The following is a 22,996-nucleotide window of genomic DNA, read 5'->3' on the forward strand; positions in this document are numbered from 1 at the left end:
TATTTTAATTTTTGAGGTTCTTTTTTAATTTATATGTTTCAGCATCGATAATTCTTTCTCTATAGTTTCAGTCGGTCTATTAATTATTTATATAGTTTTAATTCAATACGTAGAAAATTACACGGTGAGGTAACTGCTCATATATGAGACGTTATGTAATTTATTTTATGAATAATATCATCTTCATATGTCCTTTTGTTTTATGTTTCGTAGTGAATGGTCTATAAGTCAGCCAATATTCGTATGTGATTCAAACCGTGTATTGCAATTTAGGAACACTTTTTCTGGCAGAGAAGCACGTTTGCTTTCGGTATATATTATAATTTCCTACCTTACATTGGATGTACAGTATAACAACAGATATTAATGAGACGATGCAGCACAGATTTTAAAAATAAAGACTGAATTGCAAGTACCTCTACTTATCTATAGTAATATATTTTTCTCAGAGACAAATGTTATGACTTTTTATACTGTGTATTTTGTCACGGCTGAGTGGACTGCACAGGTCATCCATACACGGGTCAGTGGTTGTCGAAGATGGCGGTAGTCGCCACGTCTGAGGAGGTGGAATACCTCACTGATATTGACCGTATAGAAGACGCTTTTGACCGATTATGTCAGGAAGAGGTAATTATTCAAAGAATAATATTCAAAGCCTAAGCCGAAGCTTGCATATTGTTATATTATAATCTTAGAGCTGTAGTTAACACTTAAAATTTCCGTAAGCCGTAGGGTACGAATTGTTGTAGGCTCATGATGCGGTTGAAGTAGTCGATATGTGAATCGTGCCTTTATGAAAGGAAGTGATCCCAAAATGCTCTTTCTATGCTAGGCCTAGATAGAACCATGACAAAACTGCACACCTTTTCTGATACTTTTTAAACGTTTCAGGTACGGTTTATACCTAGCCTACGCTGACAGGAGTGTGTTTCGATTTGTGCATATTTGTAATATTGTTTGATGTATCACACTCAAGACCGAAACAACATGGATTTGAGAACCAAATGAGACAAATAATATTTTTTGATATTTATTTCCTAACGAACATTGGCACCCAAATGACCAAGTATGACAAGTATTAAATTATAATTGTAAAAAGATCTCATTAGGCCTACAGTGTAGGCTACCTACAGTATGTTATACAGAAAAATATATCGATGATAGGTATGGAAACATATCCAAAATTTGTCACAATATTTAGCATGAACACAGTACATAAAGCAAAGACCAAAACAATGACAGTGAGCCGAAGATGCTTGGCATAATAGAAAATGACGTGATGCATCAAAAGTCATCATAGAAGTTTTAACTTTATCTATTTTCAGAAGAAAAAAAGACTAGCTATTTCAATATGGCAAAACATTGTAGGAAGATCTCATAAAAAGTAAACAAATATGATACGGAAATTTATTACATTATACCTGGAAATAGATTATCAGTGATACAGGGAAAAATAGCCAAAAGTAATAAACAATACGGAAGGGTATTAAATTATACCTGTAAATATTCATTTACAGAAAAAAAAAATTAGCATTAAATGAAAAGACCGGAACGATGCAGGGCTGAAATGACCCAGGGTTAAATCGACCCCGGGCCTGATCAACTCAGGGCCGAAACGACCCGATACCCTTTCTGTACGAGAATTTGCATTCTGTTGTGCCAGGCCTGGCTGTTACGACTTTCCAACATTTTTTTTTTTTTTCTGAAGCACATAGTAGCTTTTTGCATTATCTGTATCATTTGAATATTTTCAGGTAACATTCTCATTAGGAAAACCTTATTTTTCTTGAGACTTTGTATAGTAAGTAATGTATGACTTGATTTCCATTATAAAATAACTTTTAAATATTTTTTTTGTCATATGTTTATAGCATCAGTTAACACAAGAAATTGATGAATTAATTGATGAGCAGGGTAACTTGGAAGGCAAGATGAGTACATTTCAACGCATTGTGTAAGTTGAACTATAATATTTGTTTTTAATGTTTTTACTTAAATTTTTTAATAGGTAGGTATATATGAGCTAGTATAATAATTATATTATAATAATTTATGAAATGATTTTGTTGTAGAATTTTTTTTATATTATTTATGAAGAATTCATAAATAGATATCTATTTAATGTATTTTGAATAATTTAAATATAAGATTACCAAGATTTTATTTTTCATGAGGCAAAAAAGTTTTCTGAAAAATTGTTGGATGACATCACACACACTGGCATATACTACTAAGTCTATGCCAGTCCTAGACACCCACTGATATTCATTGCTTATGCTGATTATTATAATTCTGCAGGATGTTTTGGTGTCTTGCCTCGTAAAAGTGATAACACAGTATATATAATATGAATGTATAATTATAATTACTATGTATAAGTTACAAGCAATTTCTTGTGTTATCTAGTCCTAGCTTGGCCGATGTTCATTCCGATTCAACTAAACTCAGAGACATGATTTGCTTCACATCTGACCTTGCGGAAAATGTCAGTGGAAAGGTCAGGATACTGGATCTGGCAAAGGTGAGTGTAATAAATAGCAAAAGCAAATAGTCATCATATGGCATAGGCTTAAGCCAAACATGCATTGTCCCTACAAATCTGTTCGCGCTTTTTTGCCTATTCTCTGACCTTTTGCTAGCCCATTCCTAGATATCCATAAAAAATGATACTGAAAAAAAAAAAAATGGTTAATTGTTGCTAGAAGAATATATTGCGGTAGTACAGCCATAGCCCACAGGAACTATTTGCTGATGGAGTCGAAGATTTTTTCCCCTCGTAATTAAAAACAGTTTCATACCCTAAGCCTCATATTAAGACAAAATTTAGAGTATCACATAATTCAGTTTTGAGTGTAATCACTTACTGTAAAAAAGTAACCCACATAAAACCATGTATAATAATTATTTCACATTTCATTCATTTACAGATTCATTTCTTGTAAGTAAATAAATCAAATCTACTGTTAATTGAGTGTTTTTATTTATACAATATTTCCGACAGTTAGGGAGTCAGTTTACTGATGACATTGTTCTTCAGATAATATTGTTTTCTTCATCATAGAGTCGAGTACAAGCAGCAAAGCAACGAGTTGATGATGTCCTTGATTTGAAGGTTAGATTATAGACCTACTTTCATAAAATCATTTATACCTCCATTGATTGATTATATGCATAACACATACAGAGCTACAGATTAAATTTACATATTGAATGAATATTATTTTTATAGCATAGCATAGATTGTATTAACATAACAATTCATTTATTTCTTTGGGGTTAGTTTATAAAGTACCTTCTCTTCTGTCAACATATTCGTGTCAATATTTGGCTAATTTAAAAAACAACAACTCATATTTAATGTTTGTAAAATGGGGTTGATTACATAATGCATATTCTTAAATGTACCAAGGATGACAATTCAGTTCTTTTTTTAGTGAAGTTCTACAAAAGGGAAATTTACATATATTGGTTCATCCAATTATCACACTCATAAACTACCAACATCACTGTTGATTGGTGTAATCTATGTAGCCCAATTAACAGTAACATTTCAAGCTCTATATTGACAACAATGTGATCGTAAATTATTATTCTAGTATATTGTATATCAGCAAGTATATATTACAATGCCAATGTCTCTGTGCCTTTTACATTATTTTGATGGCCCTTGCATCAAATGTGTATAAAACACTGTTTTTGTCTCTGTCCGTGCCAGTTTTGTACAGATGGGGTTCAGACGGCCCTTCAGTCAGAAGATTTTGAAAAAGCAGCAGCACATATTCACCGATTTCTATCACTTGATGAAAAAGTTCTACAACAATTTGCTCCTGATGCTAAAGAAAGTAAGGGATTAAAAAAGATTGCTCTTTCTTCTTCTTGAGTATGACAAACAGCATAATTTGCACTTTAAAATGCTAACATAAAATCATTTATATAATATATGATATAATATATAATATATTCAAAGGAATAGATTAAGTTTAAAGGCATGGTTTTTTGTAAGTTGTTCACTGGACAGCCGGTCACCAGAAATTAGGTCACCAGGAAGTCGGTCATCACGTCACGTTGTCTTTTTAATAGTATTTGGATCTGTTAAATCCGATGCAGAATATTTTATGGCCATTAGAGTAACTGTTTTTTATAAATCTCGCAATCTAGGTGGCGGACTGGATGCTTCGTTGCAGGTGTTGCGGGAAGCTGAAGCAAGACTGCAAACACTAGTCCATGAGAAGTTTGATGAAGCAGTCAATAAAAGTGATCTTGCTTCCGTCGAGCGGTTCTTCAAGATCTTCCCGCTCATAGGCCTCAAGAATGAAGGCTTATCAAAGTTCTCGTCATATTTAAAAACCCAGGTGAGTAAGCTTTCCAAGATTTTTAAGTATTTAATATTTCGTGGGCTTCTATCAAGCTATAACCTTTCACCCTGATTGACCAGTACACAGTAAAGGCCAATTCAGACAGCATCGCGATTCAGCATCGGGGACAGTCTTGATCTGTCGTGAGAAATGTTAAACATGTTTATTATTCTACGGCGCGACTGCCCCCGAGGCACACCATTGTGTCTGCGTTTAAACTCACACAGACCCGACGCGACAACAAATCGCGTCGAGCTGCGTTGTACGGCGCTGTCTGAGTTGGCCTTTAGATTCCACACCTAAACTCAGCTCCACAACAGTTAAGGCTGAGGTGCTTTTACTTGCCGGAAAGGGCACTCTCAGATTTAGAAAAGCAATGCTTTATAAAATATTGTAGAAGTTCTGTAGCATATCTAAAGATTGAATGAAAACTCTTGAAAAAATAAATTTACAAAAATGGAAAATTTATGCAATGCCCAAGAGGATGGAAGTGTTTAGTCTTACTTCTAGGAAGGTTAGAACCTGTAATGATATATCCAGACTTATTATTATAATTTATATGTCATCAGTCACAAACAACACCACATATTTCATCTCTAGACACTTATCCTGTGTTAGTTACTTCATAATTTTTCATTTTCTTAAATGTTATTTACATTTTCTCAGATTGCAAACAAGTCAAAAGAGCATATAGAGGTCGGACTAAGCAAAAGCACAACGGACCGTAGGGCAAAAGTCATGTTTGCAGATGCCCTAACATTACTCTTTGAGGAAATTGCACGAATTGTTGAAATTCATCAACCGCTTGTAGAAACATATTATGGTGAGACACATTAGTATTATCAACATTAATTGATAAAAACAAAACATATTTCAAATTTATATTGAAATTTAATATGGAATTTTTAATGTTTTTTAAGGTCCTGGTAGAATGCTACACTTGATGTTAGATTTACAGGAGGAGTGTGATAAACAAGCCAAAACAATAGTTGATCATTTTGTAGAGCACCGTGACTTCCATGCCAAGTCGAAACTGGTGTTGCAGGCATTAAGGACAACTTACAAATCAACAAACCCACATGAAAGGTTATGAGTACAAAATGATAATAATAAATTAAATATGGATATTAATTGTTTGCAGTAACTAATCGGTCTTCCAACCCACAGTTCAGGGGTTCGATTCCCTCTATGGCTTTTTTTTTCTCTTTGGGAAAACTTATATCATTATAATAGAACTGGGGTGAGCATAAAAATGGCTCAGAGGTCCAAACCAAATTTTTGAGTTAACACTGAATGCAGCAAGAAAACCTATGGTGAAAATTTTATGTTTTCTTTGTACATTGATTTTACACCACTTTATCCTAAGATTTTATATTTGTGGGCTGTAATAAAATTACAGTTCAGATGCATGTGGCTGGCTGGCTGCCCTTTGCCTATCTGCCTTAGAATTATCTGCAACATAATGGAATACTCCCCCAAAAGGCCGAGATGTCTTTCATTAGCATTTGTTCAAAATGTGAACACTAGCAATTTGCTATATTAATGCTGATGCTATGATGATGACTTACTTTTTTGCCATTTCTATTATTGCAGATTAGACCCAATGGACCTTGATGCGATGTTGGCTGAATGTACTCTACTAAATGCCAGGACTGAGCTGTACCTTAGATTTGTTAAAAGAAGAGTTCTGGTAATTTACTTTCATCTCTAGACTAATTAAATCAAGTATCTTAACAAGAAAAAAAAAATCAAAATTTAAAAAATATTTTTATTTATATTTTATGTTTTCCTTTTAATGCAAACATTTTTAGCTTTTGTGCTGTTTTTTTCTTATACCATAATAAAATATAAAACTAATTTATATTTACTTTTCATAATTGAAAAGAGGCTGTCAACAGTTAGTTGTTGTGAAGCATTGACTTTCCCAATTGGATTATTTTAGTGCTGCAATGTAGAAATAACGAATCAAATGCTTTCTTACATACAGGCTGACATTGATGTCTCGGATGCTGACGAATCAAAGGCCCAAGAGCATACCAGCGACCTTGAGAAGATGCTACTTACCTCTAAACTAAGCTGCAGCATGCAAGAGATCATTGGTAGTTATATAATGATGGAAGAATACTTCATGAAAGAGACAGTCAACAAGGCGGTCAGCATGGACAGTCTGGAGTCAGGCTCTCAGACGTCTAGTATGGTGGATGATGTATTTTTCATTTTGAAGAAGTGCACAAAGTAAGAGAAGAGATGATAATAATACAAGAAATAATTTTTAGATGAACAACATAACCAATAAATTAGACAAATTATCTGTTTTGTTGAACTAGTTAGTTGCTTACCTTAGCAATGGTTTCAGCAACTGCTTCGATCCTTTTCTTCAGGCTAACCAATAAATGTAGATCTCTACAATGTAACTAATACTAGAAATTGCAAATTGCAAGTGAAGTGCTGCGAAGTACAACTGCATACATATGTTCTTCGAACAAAATTATTTATGCAAGTCAAGTGAAAATAATGAATAATAAAAATATAACAATAACGGAGACAAGACCCATTGTCTATATTAGAACAGCGTTGGTACCGTGTACAATAGTGTTTTGCTGCAGTGACATCTCGCTGCTGGCGACTCGCTGCTGCTGGCAATGACTCGCTGCTGGCGAATCGATCTGCGCATGTGTATAAAATGGTATTTATTTCTGAAAACACTGTGTATGCCAGTCTACAACAAGCGTCGCCTAAATGTAATAATTAGCACGTTGAAATAGGCTAGTACAGTAAATAAGTTTAACTGGGTTCGTAAATAATATTGGCCTCAAAATATTGTGGCTGAGACATGGGCCGATTAAACGTAGAAATTGGAAACCTAGAAATATAGTAAAAACGCTGAATAGTAATACTCCAGCGTCGTGACATGCGGACGTTGGTACGAGTAGGTTAGTCTACAAACGTCGCCTAAAGTAATTGATTTTACCCGGCAGAATGAAAGAAGGAAACTCCGCTTTTCAGTTGTCAAGGCCCTTGTTTTTTGACAAACAATGACCTTCCAGAGGTAAAATTGCTGTCAAGAATATGAATTGGCTGCTTCGCAGCAATTACAGACAGAACACAATTGCAATGTTATAAGGCACAACGCTTGTGAAACCAATATGTGGAACAGTCAAAAAGTCTTTGGACTTCAAAGTCAGAGTCATTAGTACTTGTCAATGTGGTTATGAAACTAAATTATATGTTGATTTAATTCTTTTTTATTCTTGTTTTATTATTTAGACGGGCTATTTCAAGTGCAAGTGTTGATTGTGCATGTGCAATGGTCAACCACACAGCGTCTTTACTAGAGTCTAACTACAGAGATGTACTTTATTCAAAACTGAGGACAGGCTTTCCATCTGGTTCCTTTGATGTTACACAAGCTTATAATTTACTTCAACAAGGCAAATTTCCCACCTCAACCTCTGACACAGATGCTGCAAAATTAGAATTCCTTGTAAGATTATCAAATTTTCATAAAAAATTTAATCCATTTTTTTAAATTATCGTACTCATGTAGTTGGTTGTGACTGTATTGTCTTAATTATTTCTTTGCAGACTACTTTAAACAACATAGAAGTTAGCCTTGAGTATACCCAGGCCTTGAAGAAGAGCATCACGGAGGAGTGCGGACTGCTAATAAGTCAGGGAGCTGGAGAGGTCGGCAGGGCTAAACTGGATAGCTGCATCTCAGACCTAGCACAGTTAAATCACAAATTCAAAGATGTTCTAGATGTAAGTTAATTTCTGCCCTGTTGTGTTCTGTAAACTTTTAAAGAGACAACAAACTGCAACCAAACTATTTTGTAACATGACATCCATAAGATTGGTTTCTTTTATCTTCTCGGGTCTTGCCCTCTTCCTTTCATTTGTCTATTAAATTTTCATTATCAATTTTCTGCATTTTCAATTTATTTAAAAACCATTGTATTATCTCTGTTAAAAAAGGAAGTAAATAAATGTTGAATTGAATTGATTCCCCCAAACCAAGCTAGGTATTGTTTTTATTTGGAGACATATATCAGGATTAAGACAAAAAAAAGTGAACTAAATCACTTTCTAGCTGTTCTCCGATGCCAACATTATTGTGTCATCTTCAGAAACAATAAGCTTGAGATAACTTAGTTGTAAATGAACTATAAATAAAGTAAAACACACCATTGTGATTCAACATCTTGACCTTTGATGAGGTCATCATTAGTATATTTTAAGCAGCACCGCATGTGTTTTTTTTTTCTTTTCAGTATGGTCTAAGTCAGCTGAATACAAGTGCAATAAAACCAAGGATCAAACCATGGGTGGATAGCTACCAATCGATTAGTCACAGTATCACAGAGGAGGAGTTCTCCAATTACGAAGCTAACGATCCTTACATTCAAGAATTTATCATGAATTTAGAAACACTTCTACTCTCTTTCAAGGTACTTTTCCCCTAACTGTTTTAAGTCTGTTTAGTTCTTGATATTTGCTAATGTTTGTTCTTTTTCTGCCTTTTTGTTTTTTAAAACTTTTCGTTATCCTTGGAGAATTTTTGATTGTGTTTTACTTTATCCTAAAATGTTAAAATGAATTATAAAAAAGTTATAAATTGAAAATAAAGAGAAAAAAACTATGAACAGTGGCGTATCTAGAAGTCTTGAAATGGGGTGGGGGTGCTAATGGGGGCGTGAAGGTGAAGTAGGTGGGCTCAATAATTTGGTGAGGGGACGCTAGCTCACAAAATAGGGTGATATGAGGGGATTTTTATCTACATGACTGTAATTTTTGCGTGGGGCATCTGGGGGGGCGTGAGATTTTTGGGGGGGGGGGGCGTACTCTACCTGGCTTCCCCTTAGATACACCACTGTCTATGTATGGTAGACAGTAGTAAATAGTTTTAATAATATTGTTTAGCGAAATAAAAACAATCAGGTTTAGCATGGCAATTAATTATGAGCAGTGTATATTTGAGATCGGTGCGTATTTAATGGTTTATGGTTGGACTGTTTTCATAGATGGTGGTTAACATATAAAATTGCCATTTATACCGAAATGTCTGATTAGCTTATTCAAATTTATTTCCTGTTTCAGGAGTCATTAACATCTTCAAATTACGATGCTCTCGTTAGCTTGTTAACAACAGCTGTCACAGCACAATTAGAGAAAACCGTTCTTAAGATGACATTTAACAGAGTAAGTCTAGACAATTTAAGTTATTTGTATGCATTTTAATTCGATCATTGTAATAAAATGATATCATTAAAGATACATAACCTATCTTGAGCTATCAAACTTGAATAATAAAATGCAAATGGAAAGTTGTTTGCTTTTAAATTTAAGTACTGCAAGTTGTTAGCTTCCAATTAAAAAGTAGAGCAAGACAATGTTTTCCTTGCCTATAAACCAGATGCATAGATAATAATGTTCTATATTCTTTACATTGAAATTTAAATTCCCTGGTAATCAATTTAAAAATAATGTTCATTGTAAAAATCTGTAAATCAGTGGAAACTAAAATTATTTGATCTAAATTGGAATGTTTTAATTGAAATTTTAATGTTTTTTCAAGATTTTACCAGAGTTATATATAGTTACATCAATGTATTGATGCTTTCTTAAACTGTTTATTTTTTCAATTTTTTTGTGGTAAATGATTTATGGCAACATCATGCCCAAATATAGATGTGATATGATATCATTCTGCCCATATATGGGTCTTTCGCCTTTAAGCAATCTAACTATCTAGCCATGGTTTATATGTTTTGTTTGTATTGTATTATCTAGTGAAATAAACGATATGATATGATATATGATATAACATATATGGTAAATAGAACTTGATAATGTCAAAAGAATTTTAATGACTTTAAATGTGGATTATTTTGGCAACATATTTATCTCAACTGTATTCATTTATTTCAGCTTGGTGGCCTTCAATTTGATAAAGAGCTCCGGTCGTTGATTGGTTACTTAACTTCTGTCACTCAGTGGACAATCCGAGATAAGTTTGCGAGGCTCTCACAGATGGCAACGCTTTTGAATTTAGAACGAGTAAGCATCTCTTAATCTATGTTTTCCTTCCTGCTATATTCTTTGTAGAAATTGGCTATAAAATAAATCTGTTATTCATTTATCTTCTTTTGTAGTATATAATAAAAAGATTTTACTATGTATTTTCGAGTAAATTGTGTGTATCATCAATGTTTTATTAAATGCATTTTTTAAATTATTATCATCATTATAGTTTTTATTTAAATACTATCATCTTATAGAATATATATATGTAGCTGTATATAAAGTTTCAGACTTAACATGAAGTGGTTGATAAGATACTTGCCTTCTAATTCCACTATTAATATTTTATAAATATAATATTATGATATTAAAACTTGCTTGTCTTCTGAACCCAAGGTCATAGGTTCGATTTTCTTCTCAATAAAAACCTCCATAAGAGCATCAATGGTCCCATATAGTCAGTTTTGGTGCAATAATAAAAATATAAATGTGATTTTTAGTTTATCATATAATAATGTTAATTTTCCCCTTTTTCTCTAAGGTCACTGAAATCATGGACTACTGGGGCACTAACTCTGGACCTCTGACCTGGAGATTAACCCCAACTGAAGTTAGGCAAGTTTTATCATTAAGGTAAGTTTAGTAGGAACTACCAAATTTGTGTTTTTTTAATTTGATTTCTCTTCACATTAGATTTATTATAACCGTTTAAAAAATATATGATGTTTTATTCCAGGAATGATTTTCGACATGAAGATATTAAACGGCTGAAGTTATGATGATTATGTGTCATGATTCAAAGAGGAATGTCATAGAACAGGTCATCAAGTTGGTTACCATGGTAACTGGATGTGCAGATCGCTGATTGACAGCATATCAAGTGGAAGAGAGTGCGCACAGACCAAAGCGAATATAGAAAGCAGGCGAAGGAAAGAGAAACCAACTTGGTAGGGTTTGTATAAGTTCAACATCAAAGGATCAGATGATGGATAGAAATTTGACAGAAGTTGTTAGTAACCCTTCCCCAGGGAGAAACTGGTGCCACAGTTAAGCCAGACACACTACATCGGCTGATAGTCGTACGTCCTCCGCTACGGATCCATCTCCGCTATCTGAGCATTTGACTGTCTGCTGTGGTTTTTGATTGCAGTCGGCCGATCGTTAAAAATTATCAGTTTGCGCGTTTCATTGTGTTCCGTTGTCCATGGAATCGTGTCGATAATGACGCTGAGTATGCTCAGCTTAAGTATGAGAAGTACAATCACTTGGCTTTAGAGTACAGTACACATTCCCACAGTTCTTTCAACAAAGATTAGTGAAAAAAGTAACCAATACAAAAATAAAACACAATCTCTATGCAAGTGTTGTTAAACTATGAGATTGTTTTTATTCTTTTTTTTTTTTTCCAATCTTGGTTGTATGTCATATTTAAGGATTTTTTTTTTTACTAAATTAATTAAATTGCTGTACTTCGAAGATCTTTTGCTTAAATATTTCCCACCAATTTCATCATTCATATCATTTGTACAATCTGTTATTATTGTACTTTAATTTAAAAATTACTTTGTAGCCCTAGTTACTTTTCTATAAACCCTTTTTTACATCAATTTCTACTCTCTTATGTATCAATTTTGTTAATAATTATAGTATTTGTCATTGTTTGGCTATCATTTTTGAAGGAGCAAAAATTTTCATGTATAAAATTTCATTAAAAATCAGAATTCATTCCATTCTGCCATTTTTCTATTTTCGTTAATATTTATGTTCACAATGCTATGCAGCATTTGTGATATTTACTATGTTGACCTGTAATTTCCCCTGCAGCAACAACAGCAACAGAGTGTTGTCTCTGGCTCACCTCAGCTCCACTTGCGTCCAGATCACCTTATTTTGCAAGCAAGCACCTCTCACATAACCATCAAGCATCCCCTCCAAGTTTAGCTTTGTTCCCCCATTGACCCCTTTCCCCATTGCAAGACTCCTGATACTAAAAGGTCTCTGTGGTCTAGCAGTATGATACCCACTTTAACAGCAAAAAGCTATGGGTTCGAATCAGACAACTGGTAAGGAATTTTCATTGATGGGTTATGCTTGTCTTTGTCATTTCATCACTTGTTTTTTTATTCAAGAACTATATATATATATGAATTTCAAATTAGGTTTGATGCATAAATATAGAATTATATTTATATATCTATGCGTGTTCATTACATACTTTATTTTCATACTTTAAATATATTGTTTTGTCACTTGTTTATGCTCGCATCAGTTTATCCACTTTCTTAATAACATAGGACTCATGGCCATGAGCGGATTGCGAGGGTTAAGCCATCCCTACTTTTGGAAAGTAAATAAAAAAAGAAAGAAAAAGAAATTATTGATCACCCAAAATGCCTCAGAGGTTATTTCTGGGTGTCTGAAAAGAAAAAATTTTCCCGGGGATAACCCTAGGGTATTGTTTTTCAATCAGCTGCCCCTTTCGGAAATCTCTGGATCCGTCTCTAACGGCTACCTGGGATAGATCCATGTAGAGAGCCTGTGGGTTAAGCCGACAAGCCTTCATTTTGGTTGGTTTTTTTTATATGTTTTGCTCAATAAAAGGCTCCACTCGGCTGATTTGAGGCAAAATGAAAAATGCTGATGAATATATCTGGGCCCTGTGAAAGTCTGGGGTTCTGGGTTTAGCCAGTGAGAGCTCATAGCTCTTATGCCACTGCTTCAGTTGAATGATACCTACTGTTGCAAACAATCCTTATAAGAAAAATCGCACAAAAGCAAATGAATTAGAGATATGATATTAAATGATAGCGTTTGGAGAGTGATATAGGAGGAGCTGATAATAAGCATGTTATAATTCGTGAATCAATTTTTGTAATCTCTTGAAATTACCTTTCCTGATTATTGCATCTCTAAGAGTATTTGTTTACATTTAATTATATGTGATTTAATTTTATAGGGGTATTAAAGTTTAATGTAAATGTTGCTTCTTTTGCATTGCAAATGCTGAAATTTATGTTTTTGTTCAAAGTAATAAGTAGTTCAATTTAATATTTCTAATGATCATCGAAGTGCATAACAGGAAAGACTAGCAACACCCCTCGAAAATATTAGAATCGCCCATCATCGTTTTAGGGTGGGGTCGAGTGGACTGTAGTGAGCTGTTCATCTCTAGTATGCACTTTACATGAATACATTAGTGGCGTATCCATGGGTATTAACAATGGGGATGAGAAGATGTTTAGTTACTTCAATGTATTTATCTTCGCGCAGCAAATTTTCAGTGGGAGGAAAAACATTGATAGGACTTTTCCCTCCCCTCCTCGTTTTTCTTATTTACATGTCCACTGGCATGCATAGAATTAATTGGTTCGGCCGACACGAACTCTATCATCGCCCAACCCATGTTGTGGAGCTTAAGGGATGCCCAATGATTACTTATCATTGTTAATTCATTTTTAAATGTTTGAAACATCAGCTTGCATCTTCTCGAGAAGTAATCAGGATTTTGAAATCAATTGGATTAATCGATTATTTTGAATTAAATACTGTAGTTTTTTTTAACTGATTTTAGTAGAAAAATTACTTCATTAGACAGTATTCCTATTTAAATAAATAACTCATTGTTATGTATATGTTTATGGTAATGAAATATTGTTATCTAGATTATATCAATTAATTGTCTGTTACGAGAATTTGCCATAATGTAGTATAATAATAAGAGTAATGGTATTGTTTGGTGGGAAGTCTTTGTTATATTTCACTTTGGTAATTGGGTTTCTCATAAATTCATAATAATTCTTATAATTAATTAACTCTATTGGTTTGTTTTCTTTGCATGCGTTACCATTGCCATGGTATCGCTCATGTGTATTCGTTGTCATGGTATCCAACAACCGATTGTTACTAGTTGTATAAAGTGTAAAAAACTATGGTCAATGATATTTTATTTAATATGAAATTACATTAGAATAATTTTCAAAGAAATTAATAACTGGATATTTACAAGATATGCTGTGTTCTTTGTATTATTACCGTGTGTACCGTATACATTAAAACTAGGATTTGAGAACTCAACAGGGAGTGCCGTACCTAAAAAGGGAGGCCTCGAGCGATCATATTAGCTTTAGTAACAACAAATACTGATGGAATGGTGGGTATTTACATTACAGTACTCTATTCCTATAGATTCTTTCCAACTAATGTCGAAGGGTTTTCCTGTGTCGACAAACTTAATAGCTGTAAAAATATGACTTACAATTCAGTTTTTTAAAATTCGTTAGGAAAACCTAAAATTGAGTACTTCAAACGGTACTTTGTCCAACCTTTTTAAGAACAATATGCAAAGAAATGAACGATATTGACAATTTTGATAATTTATGCCACTATTAGAATTACTATTTTTCTTTTGAATTGAAATCTTAGGGGTTTAGGCCTAACTATAAATGATGAGATGTACGAAATTCAAATTAAAACTTTATTTCTCGAGTTAATTAAGCCCGGCACACAATGTTTCCGAGAAATTTCACATTTTTTGTGTTCGTCATTTAACAGCAAAGAAAGTTGCCAATTACGGATTTGAAACAATATAATAATTTACAGTAGGCAAGCCTACAAACTTAACGCATTAAGAAAAGGTAAAAGGGAAAACTATTTTAGTAAAGGCCTGATGTAGGCCTATTTAGAATAACAAAATAAATAATATATAGTACACATGTTTTGTAAAATTGTGAACAAAAATACTGTAGGCCATGCTATTCATCTTCATGGTCGTTGATACAACCTCCCCTGCGTCATTATTCATCACAAAGTACGACGTCACAATCATGTTTTCACTTTTTAACTAACTACAGTGTTGTATGTCACACTACATAAGATGAGATCGTTAAGTCCGAGTATTTCCAGCCACCGACATCAGTTAAAAGGAAGTTGCCTACGTCCACAATTTAGAACTGCAGGTGGTCTCCGCCACTTGCAGACAATAATATTCTACTCGTCATTCGAACGCTTTCATGTCGTCAACGTCAACAAAAGAAATCCCAAAGAATCTGTCGTTAAGTACAAGTACCCTGCAGTTTGGAATTGATTCATTCCAAATATTTAAGTTTACGGCAAATAAGGAGCACAAATATCTGAGGGTGAAGCAAAATCGTGTTGGTTTACATGACTTATTAACAGAAATATATGGTAACGATTTTATATTTTGCTCTATCGTCATCGGCCGCGTTCGTGTTCTAATTCAATTTCCAATTGCCAGACGATACTGTTCCCATGGATTATGGATATGGTATTAATATGCTTACGTGTTTCGTATCCCGTTGTTACCTGTTGCTTTTGAAGCACCCACAGTATTGAGGTGAGTAGGTGATATTTTTCTAAAATGATTCGATGGTAGGCTTAACAATGGTGCTGATAGCAGGCTCGTTGAAATTGATAATGACAATGATGCTTGTGATTTGATAAATTATTTAGATTTTTATCAACATTTTTAGGCCTATCCCTAAATTTTACATTTTAGGCAAGGAATGCGGATTGCAAATCATTGACTTTAAGCAGACACTTTTTCACTAAGGCCCCTACACAACACATAACTTGGTTGTTTAGTTATGATGAAGATGATCATGATGATCATGATCATGATGATGGCAGTGGCGTATCTAGAAGTCTGGAAGTAAGGATGTTCATGGGAGTGGGGGCGCGAAGGTGAAGTGGGGGCTTCATGATCAGTTGATGGGTACTAACTCGCAAAATTGGGGGTGCGAGTAATTTTGATGGGGCGTGCTCCCCCGCGCCCTCCCCTATACGCCACTGGATCATGCCGCTGATGATGATGATGATAATATAGATGATGATGATGACGAGACCACCGCATATATTATATTCTTTGCACGTGGGCATACTGTACGGTATATTGTTAATCATTTTTTTTTTTGCAAAGTAAGAATCTACAAATCAGCGACCAATTGATTTGTCTCATACAATAGGATAACTAATTATTTGATATTTCTAAATGATCTATTCACTGTTTTAATTGAATGTTTAGGAGCTTTTAGATCGTATGTATAAAAACATGTTTATAGAGTAGGCCTGTATGAAATAAATTAGAACGGATATTGTTTAAAAATGTGGATCTATAACATAACACGGTGTAGGCATTGACAGTAAACGTATTCATACGTAAAAAAGTTTGATGTTGTACAGTAGGCATACACAGTATATAGGCTATGTTTATTCAACAGAGTACAAGCCACACTACATCGATCGTTGCCTAGTACAGTTAATTAGAACATGCGGCTAAAAATAGATATTAACATACACATCCAAACGTGACATAATAAATACAAATGACCTAATGTGAAGTCTAACCCTTGCTTGCTGTGAGCCTTTAATCATTACAATATTCAATTTCAGGGTTTCGCCGCGGGTCAAGTCTTCCATCAATATTGTTTCAGACGTGATGAATTGTAATGATAACTACCTACTAAAGATTCGTAAGCTTTTGATATATCTGGAAAACTGACGCACTTGGTTCACTACTGACGAATTTAGTATTCAAATCGTCACACAATGCGGTCGTTGCCGCCGATTTATATACCAACAGGTTGTAGTGTGTCAGAGGATGTACCAGACAGCTCAAATGGTGACTCTACAGACGACGATGATTCTTTAGACTGTTATTCATTGCCAACGTCTCCAGTGCGAAAGAACAGTTTTCAAGAGAAAGTATTATTTGGGAATAACACCAAGCATGTGGATCCACAAGAAAACATAATTGTATTTTCTCTTTCAACCGGAGGAATATTTATTTTTAAAGAGATAATTCAGGAGTGCACAGTGGAGTTTGCCAGAAAAAGGTTGGAGTTAGAGCTTGGCCTGCCATCTGACGCCTTTCAATTGACGTCGAACGACGGCAAGTGCCTCGATGAGACTCGTGGATCTTCTTCGCTTCGATTGGTAGATTGTGCACCGAAATCTGTTAATTTTCAAATTGAGATTTTCCCAAATTTAGAAAAGACATGTCGGTTAGCTTTAGAAGGGAACGTAAACGATGTAAGTAATATATGATTCCGGATTTTTATAACATCTTCACCTTCAGAATCATGTCATCATCATCGTTATCATCATCATTATCATCATCATCTTCGATTATTTATTGTTTTTCAGTCAACCTCCATCATCACCTCTAGTTTTCTTTTTCATGGCCTCAAGTGTAACTTTTTTTAAGTTTCATCGTTAGGCTATCATCTCCTGAAATGTGTTTTTGGTTCATTTTAGATCCTTTTGTCTGGAACGTTAGACATTCTTGGCACACCGTTCCTCAAGAGTCTCTCCTGCGCAGACGTCATTAGTGTGGCTATACAGAGAGCTTTCTTGATGATGTACCTGGCAGCAAATCGTGGTCATTTTAAAATTGTCGACACAATCCTAAAGAAAAGTAAGCCATCGCATTGTTTCATGTTCCGATGGCGCCAGTGGGGAAGGGCCGGGGACGGGACCCCTCCTCCGTTGAAGAGCTGTCTCTCAACTCCCGCTAAGGAGCTTCAATACAGATATTGGGGAAAGAAATATTTTGTGTCATTTTTTACATGAGACTCTAAAATTGATTAGATGAGCCATTCATATCCCAAAATTATCAGAGTTTTGGGCCCTCACCCTGGTCTACAAGGTATACTGGTTGTCCCTACCCCCTTAAACTTATACGCCCACCAGAGGCATCACTTCCCCATCGGAAACAATCCTCCACCTGTTTCGATCATGGTGCCTCACTGCGTAGTGTGACTTTATCCATCTGTTGATTATGGACTGCCGCACACTTCATGTGAAAGTAGGATAAATTTCACAAGTTCATCGACACTTCATAACAATATTGTTAGTGTTTATTTATTATTATTATTTTTTTTTTTTAATTACAGATATTGATCCCAACATGTGCACTCCGTTTGGTCGGACGCCGCTTCATGTTGCATCTTTTCATGGTCGACTTGACGTTGTGGAACTTCTCTTGTCATATGGGGCTGATGTGTTCCATCGAGATAATGACGGCAAAACACCCCAAGAAGTCTCTACAAGCAGAGGTTATACACAATGCATACGCCGACTGTGGCTGCATCGCTGGAACCTCCGACCACCACTAATGGTGCCGTGTCAGCAGAACGAACTTTGGTCAAACCCTTCCAGTCCTGGGCATCGTCATCTTCGCAAGACTACGTCATCAAAAAATGCAACTTTTGGAAATAGTTTCGTATCAATGGCGAGTGACGTTGTTAGGTTATGGCCCATGGAAAATGGTGGTCATCGGCTTCATTCCCCGAGGGAGAAGTATCCCCCCTTTCAGAAGATATCTCAGCCACCGTTTCCACCATGGCGTAATTCCAAAACGCGGTCCAAATGGAACTCTTATAAGCTCTTGTGTGTTAGTCACCATGCTGCCAATCATGACTCACGGTGTAAAAACACTACGACTGACACCAAACATGAATTCAAACGCGGGACTGTTTCAATATGTAGTGTTGTTAATCTCAATTCACCATACACATTGGCCGAAATTGTACCAAGACGAAATTACGAATCCGATTCCCTAAGTGATACTGCAACGAAAGAAGAACCCACAAAGTAATTACTTACATAACTTATTTAATTTGATAATGAGTATAATACTGATTAATACCGTAGTCATTTAGCTACTATTTTGTTCCTGTTTGTGTGTTTTTGATATATTTTACATTGTGTTTTTTTAATTTCAGAAATTCCCAAATTAATCAACAGAAATTAATGAGGAAACTAAGGAACGTTCATAGACCAGTGATGACAAGAGACGGAATCCAAACGAAAACTCCTCCAGACTTCCAGATGTGGCTACAGAAAAAGAACACAAAAGCAAAAGAAGAAGAGGTTGTAGAACTTGGAAGAAATGAGAAAACATTAAAGCAACAGCATGAACGCAAAAAACTGAGTGAGAGAGCCTACAAAGACTGGCTTAGTAATAAACGTCGACTCGTAAAACCGAAAAGTGAGACTGAGATATGAGTCGAATATTTTTGATTTATACATCACTAATGAGTGCTTGAATAAACAAATGGTGCACACCACTATTTAGTGTGTGCGACTGTTTGAAATGTGAATACCGAACTGAAAATCTGAGAATCTGAACTTTTTAAATGAAATAATATAATACAGATAAACTCTAAACTATAAACTATATAGCTTTAATCATCATATTTACCTATTTTTATATATTTATATTTAGGCTTATATATAGGTCTGTGTATAGGTTTATATATATAGGCCTATCTGTTACTGAGAAAGTGTTACCGATAGTTTCATGTGTATTATTATACCGTTTGATATATTGATATAACTAATATATAATCATATAGTTATATAGTTGTGTCATGTCAGAAATCCATAATTTCCTTAATAATTTACTTTATATAATTATATAGTACAATTAACTGTTACGGTAGTGATTGCGTATATATAGAGACAGTATAGATTTAACGTTTCTGTAGCCAAGTGCATCGTGTGTTTGATTTTATTGTTTAAAGCACTTTACGAAATGACATGAACCATAAACATTGCGTAAATCAAACGTCACACGTCACGTGACTCTAGTTCAGAACACCTGACACACATATCTAATTATTACAACTACACGCACGACTACACGATCTAAATTATTTTTGTAATTAGTCACCAAATCAACGCAAGCTGGACCAGGGTCATACTCTTAAGAAAGTAGGTCTTTATTTGGCTATCACTGATGTTTGATAAGTTGATTGCATCATACAAGACGTTTGTATATTTCCATTGGCCAACATCCTGAACACCGTTGCTTTTTAGATTAATAGCATTATGTTAAATTCATAAAATATTTAAAATAAAAACAAGGAAAAAAAACATCATAATATATAATTACCGTATATAATAATTCTATGACATGTGATTCTAGCATTTTGTCTATTTTCTGATTATATTAAACTCTATAGGCCTATTAGTAAAATTAGTATTTTATATTTCTTTTGCTTATTTTGACTTACCTGGATCATCATCATCATCATCATCATCATCATCATCATCATCATCATCATCATCATCATCATCATCATCATCATCATCATCATCATCATCATCATCATCTTCATTATTATCAGTATCATCATTATCATCAATATCATCATGAATATTTTAGAATCGTTTATGAGTAACAATTGCACCGCATAATGGTTGGGTCCTGTAGTACGAACCAAACGCCCTCTTTTTTGACTGTTCATATTTTGTTCGGGCACAACTAAAAAAATGTTTGTAAATTTTTCTGTATTTTTCAGAAAACCTGTAAAACTTTAAGTGGCTAAGTTTCCACGTCCCCTACATCATGCCGCAAAGCGTCATTTTATTCTACTACAATTGCCGAAGTCACTAGGCCTCATGTATGGGTTACGGATTAGCCTACATGTGAGACGGAAAAGCTTGTGTAGGCCTATAACGTCATCGCATAATTATCTTCTTCACAGTACGATAGAACATGTTAATAACATTCCATACTGAACTATGATGACAAGGTCTATAAATAATTTCGTTGGTATAGTGCACCTATATAAATGCCGGCTTTCTGAATCTGCAGATACAAGCTGAAGCGCTAGAACAAGACTATAAGATAAGAATATTAGTACGTTACTTAAGAAAACATTCGGAATAACAAAATAAGTTGCCACTTTTGTTCAAACTCAAGAAGATGTTCAGGATTACAGTGAATGGTGGCCGACTGACTGATGACGGGGAGCCGTTTTCTTTTTCGCATGATCCAAATTTATTGAATGTTCGTCCAAAGCTTTTCGATTACCCTTTTTTAAAGGATTTACCAATTTATCAGGATATAGCTAATGAATTGTCAAAGGAAGGCACGAAAAGTGACGAAAATGACATTGCTTCGGCAACGGCGAGCGATGATGTTTCATTGGACGCTTCTCACGATCCCTTTACAATTTCAGGCCTACATTATCCATTTGGTGATTCATGGTTTAAGGAACTACCAATCTATCGTCTTATGAAGCAAGAATTTTCAAAGAATGACATAAAACGCTCAGAAGAGGAAAAGAAAAGTGCCACAGTGACGCAATCCAAAGACGCTGCAACCGATAACAGGTTCAGAGTAACATTCGAAACAGGAGACTTCGGACCTGAGGAAATCGACGTGTCGCTCGACGGTGACCGTTTGAAAATTCACGGAAAAAAGACGGGGCCAGATGGGTCTCGCGAGATGACCAAATGGTACAAATTGCCAGAGAACATTAACACCGATGAGTTGACATCGAGTCTTTCTCGAGACGGCTTGCTTCAAGTGACGGCACCATTACAAGAGTCTCATGAGGCGGAAAAGAATGACTTTCAAGTGGAGGTACCACTAGAAGAATTCAAGCCTGAACACATCAATGTAAGCATAGAGGGTCGTAGACTTCAAGTGCACGCAAAGAAATGTGAGGAGAGATCTGGTCACTCTGCACACGAGGAGATAACCAGGTGGTTTACACTGCCAGAGAAGGCTAACACTCAGCCTGACGGTCTGACAACAACCATAAACGATGATGGATCGATGGTTATTCAGGTACCGTTAAACTGTGCTGTGGAATCACTTAACATATCTGGTGATAACTCAGGAACGGTTGCAGGATCCAGTGAGAATGTACCTACAGAAGGAGCTGCGACTGCACCAGACCAAAAGTAGAGCGTGACGTAGAACATACAGATGGGCAACAGTAATGTGAACAACTTTATGAATGGTATACAAAAATATTGATTACTGGTTGTAACAGTGAACTTAATGTTGGCAGTAAAAGTAACTTCTTAAAATTATTTCATGTTGGTGGATCCATGGTTGAAGATGTATCTTGCTTGATTAAAATATATGACTTGAGTGTTCAATAACATTGCTGCACACTTCGATACGTCACCAATCTGCCATTCGCATCCCTTGATGTACGTCGTCTCTGCGCACGCAACTGTTACATACAACGTGCACCGTGGTTGTGTGACTGTGGACATTTTTTTGTTTGCCGTAAATCTTCCGGATTAAAATACCACTGAAGCTCCCATGATTAATTTTGATCTTCTAAAATAAGTAACTACACTAACTACTATGAGTTCTAACCGTTCAGACAGTAAACAGAAAAAGTAAACGTTGTTACGTATGTATTTCTATTAATAAAAAATAAAACACACGGGTAGGCCATCCGTACCTTGTGAAGTTGAATATTACTAGTGGGTTAAATCATCTAAATATGCAGTGTTGGATCACAATGACAATACAATATATTAATTAATAAATATGTTTGATATTCCTATTCTTAAACACATTCACAACAATTTCGTTTGCGTTTTCTTACTTCGTATTTGCCAATGCAGTATCATCACGTCAGCTTACACGAGGAGCGCCATACTTATTGACTAGCTTTTTCATAATTTTAACGTGTTAGATGTTAAATCAGTATGGAATGCAACATTCTCACATGGACAAGACAATCAATAGAAACTACAGCTATTTAGAGAGGCCTACTCTAATATCTGTCTCTTATACACATCTGCGATGAACGAATAGCAAAAAGTCATTATATACTGTTTATCAG

General features: G+C 35.0%; 3 protein-coding genes across 3 annotated transcripts; all 3 read left to right on the plus strand.

Moving 5' to 3' along the window:
• The first annotated feature begins 529 nt into the window (after window positions 1-529).
• Window positions 530-14,386, plus strand: LOC117123044 (conserved oligomeric Golgi complex subunit 4-like). The gene is made up of 17 exons (XM_033268863.1): window positions 530-630; window positions 1,875-1,957; window positions 2,410-2,524; window positions 3,065-3,115; window positions 3,719-3,845; window positions 4,162-4,355; window positions 5,025-5,181; window positions 5,279-5,444; window positions 5,952-6,048; window positions 6,346-6,593; window positions 7,626-7,842; window positions 7,944-8,120; window positions 8,630-8,806; window positions 9,456-9,557; window positions 10,287-10,415; window positions 10,921-11,012; window positions 11,116-14,386. Exons 1-17 carry the CDS (start codon window positions 541-543, stop codon window positions 11,156-11,158), a joined length of 2,265 nt encoding a protein of 754 aa, XP_033124754.1. The 5' UTR covers window positions 530-540; the 3' UTR covers window positions 11,159-14,386.
• Window positions 14,387-15,350: 964 nt separating this feature from the next.
• LOC117123068 lies at window positions 15,351-19,721 on the plus strand. Its single transcript, XM_033268891.1, has 5 exons — window positions 15,351-15,732; window positions 16,788-17,426; window positions 17,652-17,811; window positions 18,290-18,989; window positions 19,121-19,721. The coding sequence occupies exons 2-5, from the start codon at window positions 16,944-16,946 to the stop codon at window positions 19,401-19,403; spliced, it is 1,626 nt and encodes a 541-aa protein (XP_033124782.1). The 5' UTR covers window positions 15,351-15,732; window positions 16,788-16,943; the 3' UTR covers window positions 19,404-19,721.
• A 1,061-nt stretch (window positions 19,722-20,782) lies between these two features.
• On the plus strand, window positions 20,783-22,733 carry LOC117123062. Its single transcript, XM_033268884.1, has one exon. It carries the CDS (start codon window positions 21,109-21,111, stop codon window positions 22,096-22,098), a length of 990 nt encoding a protein of 329 aa, XP_033124775.1. The 5' UTR covers window positions 20,783-21,108; the 3' UTR covers window positions 22,099-22,733.
• Window positions 22,734-22,996: the final 263 nt, after the last annotated feature.

This window comes from Anneissia japonica, unplaced genomic scaffold, assembly GCF_011630105.1.
Source record: "Anneissia japonica isolate Jap-2015-1 unplaced genomic scaffold, ASM1163010v1 scaffold2999_len715162_cov194, whole genome shotgun sequence".
Taxonomy (NCBI): Eukaryota; Metazoa; Echinodermata; class Crinoidea; order Comatulida; family Comatulidae; genus Anneissia; species Anneissia japonica.

Excerpts from the sequence above, each read along its gene's own strand:
- LOC117123044 (XM_033268863.1), top strand. The coding sequence starts at position 541 with ATGGCGGTAGTCGCCACGTCTGAGGAGGTGGAATACCTCACTGATATT. Across the intron at positions 3,116-3,718 it reads ATGATGTCCTTGATTTGAAG|TTTTGTACAGATGGGGTTCA; the intron begins GTTAGATTATAG and ends TGTCCGTGCCAG. Across the intron at positions 6,049-6,345 it reads TTGTTAAAAGAAGAGTTCTG|GCTGACATTGATGTCTCGGA; the intron begins GTAATTTACTTT and ends TCTTACATACAG.
- LOC117123068 (XM_033268891.1), top strand. The coding sequence starts at position 16,944 with ATGCGGTCGTTGCCGCCGATTTATATACCAACAGGTTGTAGTGTGTCA. Across the intron at positions 17,812-18,289 it reads CGACACAATCCTAAAGAAAA|ATATTGATCCCAACATGTGC; the intron begins GTAAGCCATCGC and ends TTTTAATTACAG. Across the intron at positions 18,990-19,120 it reads ACGAAAGAAGAACCCACAAA|AAATTCCCAAATTAATCAAC; the intron begins GTAATTACTTAC and ends TTTTAATTTCAG.
- LOC117123062 (XM_033268884.1), top strand. The coding sequence starts at position 21,109 with ATGTTCAGGATTACAGTGAATGGTGGCCGACTGACTGATGACGGGGAG.